Consider the following 5,389-nt stretch of genomic DNA (forward strand, 5'->3'; position numbering starts at 1 on the left):
GTAGTTGAAAACTAGGTACTAATGTTTTTTTATGATTGCGTGATGTATTTATGATAGATAGATTGAAAGAGTAAATGCAAATACGCAAACGTATATTGCGCGGATTTTATTCTGAGGAACAAAATCCTTTTCCGGCGCGAGGGGGTAATGTAACGTTGTACGTATACGTATAACGTACATGTTTTAATTAAGTATAAGTTTTCCCAGCTCTAAATAATATATTTTTTCCTTAACGACTGTACTCGCGGCCGGTCCAGCGACTACGTCATGGAAAGTTCGAGATGCAGCGGGGCGAGCGCCTTGTCCTTCCGTTGACCGCCAGGGCAGCCAGTCCGCGCCACACCCGATAAGATACGCACGTACGGCCGCGCACACGAAGCAGTGTCGTCTCGCGCGCCGTACGATTTTTAAATTCTTAATTTTAATGTTTGTGAGCGCGGACAATTATAATTATTATTCATAAAATTAATCCGCGACGCTTTCGCGCATTATAGTTAATCCCACACCCACGTACTGGTAAGTGCAAAGTGTTGAATGTTTGAGTAGCTTAGTTTTAGCGTTAAGTAGCTCCGTTATTTAAATTCACTTATTTGTTCTTTCTTCTTCTATTTTTCTTTACTCTGTGCTTTCCCTTCGCTTCTGTGACTCCGCTCTGCTTGTGAACACAAACATGCTTTTTGCTCATGGTGCACCGGCTTACACATGGTCCCATCATCATCATCATCATCACAGGGTGTTCACAATAGCAGAGCGAGCAGGAACACATTTGTAAGACGTGGAAATTTACAGGGTGCGTCGTTATTTTTAAAAATAATCTCCGGTCGAAGAGACCCTCGAGCCTTCACCACCTCGACGGCAGGGCTGGAGCCCTAGTCGTTCGCCCGCCGTCGCCTCGGCTCCTCTTCTGCGCTGTCGTGACACCCACCAGCTGCGGACCTTTCGACCAGCCAGGGCAGTACCACTCCGGGTGCAAATTTAAGACCGGCCATAGAGTTCCACGACCCTTTATTAAATTCTAGTTTTTTTTATATATAATAAAGTATTTTTGTTAACGTAGCTGGTAGTTCTTTTTCTTATCTCTGCCAACTTTCCTAGAGGATATAATCCCTAGGGATTAACGTTACACTTTACCGATCGAAACCATCAACGTTATCGACCGCCAGTCATTGAACTCGATACCACTGCGATTATATTAACGATTCCATTCGTGTTGTTGTTACAGCTATTAAATAAAACGTTGCTATTAATTTGAACTAATGAGCAAAAAAACAGGAAAATTGGCAGCTTGCCGTTGGTACTTCGCTAAAATTAGTCACTCATTTAGAAGCTTCATCTGGTTTTCGAACCAGCGATGTTTGTCTGAGCATCATTATTTTCAACTGAAAATACTCTGCTCCGTGCGTCATGCATGAATAAACACATGTGTAGCAGATGTTACCATGCGAGCCAAAAGGGTTATCGGCCACGTGACTGTTATATATTCTACAGCTTGTACCTCGCTTAAAAATCATTCGCGTTGTATTAGCATTTGGACAAGCTATTAGGGCCAATTGTGCCAATTCAATTGATGGCTGATGAATCTTCGACTCATGAAGAAGCAAGTTTTTGTTCTAATTCGCTTGAATACTTCAAACAACTACTTGGTCGTATTTCACAATGTTCTTCACTTGTAAATGATTAAATCGTTACTATGTTCAAACTTTAAAAGACCAATGAGGAAAATACATAGCAGAAAAATCAACAGGAACGTTCAGTACTTCATAATGTATAATGCATACAAGCAGATGTGCTCATCGGTTAACAGCGGAAAATTCCTTGAATTCCGTTTTACAGCAAACAAAGCAGAGTTCAGATTATACTGGGCGGAAAACCACATATCCTGCCTATTCCAGTTATCATCGGTGCCACGTGTCAGAGGGTATTGCTCTTATCGCAAATAAACAACTTCTTGCGTAAGCATAGTAGGTATTTATTGGTAACTGCGCAATTATATCAATCAACACAACCAAGAGTCATACAGCAGCGCTGGAAAATGAACATCTAGAAAGGTCTGATTGGCATCAGAATATTCTGATACCATGAGCTGTTTCAAGTCTAAACGTTTGAAGGTATCAAATCTTGAGCTGCATATCGAGACTATCACAGATGATAGTTCAGAACAGTTTATCTCTGTGGAAATTCATTTGTCTGAGTTATTCTTTCGTGTGAAAAGTTATTCTTATTATCAAGTGTTATCAAATCTGAGCTACGCACTGTTGCTCATAATGGACCATAATGAACTCATATGAGATTTTATTGGAATGAATAGGGTTTGTTGAATCCATAAAAAAAAAAAAAAACTTAAAGAATAAAGTACCTTTATTGTCTGAAGTTACAAAATAGTATACAAAAGATTACATTTATAAAAAGCAGATTCTTTTAAGCCTTAAAAAATAATATATATGGTGATCATTTTCTATTCCACAAAAAACATGTCACATTTTATCTTAAATCCCGAAGTACCTTAATTGAACGGACAGTTGATGAGGGACTGAAACTGCCACTTGGTTTGGCATAAATTGATACCACTGCCCATCAATTTTATACTGCCCCAGCAGTGGTGAGTCGCACGGAATTTCGCTGGCATCGTTAGAGATCAAACGGGTCCGTGGCTTCAGAAACACCGTGTCATTCCCCTTAAAGATTGGCATTTGATTGTAGCACTTGTCCACTTGGCGGACTTTCATCACGACTGGGATACACTGCATGATGATGATAACCTCTCCTGCCAAATAGGCCTTATATCCTGAGCCTCCCATGTGGTGCATTGCGAACTCATCAGGGTTTTTAAGAGCGAGGGTAAGCGCATTTTCCCTTGACTTCACCTTGAGCTCACAATGATGTTTTATTACGTCTCGATAGATGGATTTTACCTGCGAGTGTTTGAGTTTTTCGAGAGGGAGATTTTCATATTCCTGATTTTTAAAATCAACACGGGATTCTACAAGATTATTACTTTCTAGGTGCACCGAATCCTCAAATTTCACAATAAACAACTCGGGATATTGTGTTGTGTAGAGTTCTACTCCACATGAAGATTCAGATCCAAGTACTATTAAGGAAGAAAAGCGCTCATTGTCATTTACTGAGTACACTGTTCCTTGTTCAGATTCTGACTTAACGGCTGGTCCCTGGAATAATTTGGAGTACACTGTGCCAGAACAGTTGCTTCTCGGGATAACGTCCCAAAATACATACCCTCCGAGAGAATCCATACATTGGTTTTTGCTTAGTTTGCAATGGTCTCCAGATGGTAAAATTATTATATTATTCATTGCATCAACCCTCGCTAAATTCGATTGCAAGGTAATTTTTACCTTTCCTGACACAACGGCATTATTCCAAGTTCCAAAGGCGTCTGAATAATCTTCGCCGGTACAAGAGCCATTAGCATCAATGGTACCCGCCAGTTGGAAAGTACGTGAAGTACTCGTATTCACTTGTAGATCATCAAAGAAAGTGTTCCCGACAGTTATTATCCCATCGTTATGCGCGCTCTTGCACTCCTCTCGTGACATGTGGTGTATATATTCATCGAATCTGACCATCGGGGTATGTGAGAACATTCCACACATAACGACCGTTCGAGAGATCTCAACCTTGCATTCGAGTACTTCAAGATGCTCGTAAGTATTCCTTTGTAACAGTACTACATCTTCGATAGACGATTGTACATGATCAATATTAAGATTGCAGTCTTCAGTATCGACGAGAGATATTTTTTTGGTATTCGTTATTGGGATGTCACAATCATATCCAACTAGTGCATCTGCAGGCCCCAATCTTATTGTTAACAGGAAAATTGATAGTACTCCCACATCTAAAACAATAAATGGTAAAAATTATGGTCTGAAGCCGAAATAAAAAGGATATTTACAACATAATTACACGGTATATTAATGAACAATATAATAAACTTGTACTTACAGGGAACAATCGAAATAGCGCGCCACATGATGACCACCAGTATTAGACAGTATTCCCAACTGACTGCTTGACCACGAATGAAGTTCCTACGGGCGTACGGCTTTTTATATTCGATTTCCTTAGGCGTTTGTGTGTGTAATTATAAATAGCAACTGTTTGTTTCAAGTGTGATGATTCAGTAACATTATTACTACCCGTGATTCATCAAATAAGTCGAATAGCAACTGTTTCCATGACCAATTCCAAGTGAGCTTGGGCTCGAATGTTCCAGAATATTTCCACTGAAAATAAATACCGAAGCATAATATACTTGATGCGACTAATAATTACAGTGAAAAGAAGACAATTTTTCAATTTTCTGGATGATGTATCTTTGAATCGATACGAGTTTTATGATCAGAAGCTTGACAAGGAAACAAAATGGCCTGACTATGTCAATGTTTATTAGTGTCAGGTTGCAATAAACAATGCTCTTATCACAAAAGAACATCTTGGAAAACTAATTACATCAGCAAACAATTATCTACGCTATAAGATAAATTTTTTGTTACAAGTTTCACGAAGCAAAAGAAGGAAATTGAGGTTAATAGAATTCAGCATCCGTTTAAGCCATTTTTGTTTTCTTTCTATGAATTAAAGCTGCTTTCAAATGGTGAACTTTTTCAGGCTTTAGAATGTATTGATCTATGATAAATCATCGAATTTATAAGCTTTCTTAAGACTGAACAAAAATAGTGATCAGCTAACGCATCTTGTTGATAAGAAGGTTCAACTAGTAAACGCTAGATGGAGTCACGGGTCTGAGAGCCGCTCGGTTGATACTGCAGCGCATGAATTGATTCTAAATAGCTAAATTGGGCGCTAATGGAACAATAAAAACTGTTTAATATCACGACTGCATGAATTGTTTTGCGTTCTACAGGATGATTTCCTGATGAAATAGATTTTTTTCCTGTTGTGCGCATCAATTAGTTATCGCAAAATATTTGGTAAATTCCTTACATAGTAAAGCTGGAATTCAAACCTTAGGATTTCAAATCGATTTGGCAGACAATTGATAATCTGAGTCTCTAAGCTGGTAGGATTTCCGGAAACTATCAGAGTGGGTTTATCGTACAGCTTCCTTGCCCAATCAACAAGTGAATCATAATCATTAGCGATGAAAGAACTCATGAAAAAATTGTTATGAGTTAGTAATATAAACTTCAAGTTCAGTTATCGCAGAACTGACCTCATGACCCTCGATCACGCAATTGGAGCGAACTTGGAAATTCAGCGAAATAATTATTAGAAAAAACCGCAGCGATAAACTTATCGGCGACTAGTTAAGCAGAGAGATAGGCTCTTACAGTTACTAAACAAGTATAAACATTGCTTCGCGTCTAGTTTAGGAGAGTTAGGATGTACAAATGTCACTCAAATG

At 38.8% G+C, this 5,389-nt stretch overlaps 1 protein-coding gene across 1 annotated transcript; it reads right to left on the reverse strand.

Moving 5' to 3' along the window:
- Window positions 1-1,152: 1,152 nt before the first annotated feature.
- On the reverse strand, window positions 1,153-4,425 carry LOC133534137 (uncharacterized). The gene is made up of 2 exons (XM_061873225.1): window positions 3,967-4,425; window positions 1,153-3,859 (listed from the first exon to the last, which is right to left on the reverse strand). Exons 1-2 carry the CDS (start codon window positions 3,992-3,994, stop codon window positions 2,487-2,489), a joined length of 1,401 nt encoding a protein of 466 aa, XP_061729209.1. The 5' UTR covers window positions 3,995-4,425; the 3' UTR covers window positions 1,153-2,486.
- Window positions 4,426-5,389: the final 964 nt, after the last annotated feature.

This window comes from Cydia pomonella, unplaced genomic scaffold (assembly GCF_033807575.1).
Source record: "Cydia pomonella isolate Wapato2018A unplaced genomic scaffold, ilCydPomo1 PGA_scaffold_60, whole genome shotgun sequence".
Lineage (NCBI taxonomy): Eukaryota > Metazoa > Arthropoda > Insecta > Lepidoptera > Tortricidae > Cydia > Cydia pomonella.

What these genes read in the sequence shown, in the direction of transcription:
- LOC133534137 (XM_061873225.1), bottom strand. Translation starts at nt 3,994, where the DNA reads ATGTGGCGCGCTATTTCGATTGTTCCCT. An exon ending in CGCTATTTCGATTGTTCCCT is followed by an intron (nt 3,860 to 3,966) that starts GTAAGTACAAGT and finishes TTATTGTTTTAG; the next exon opens with ATGTGGGAGTACTATCAATT.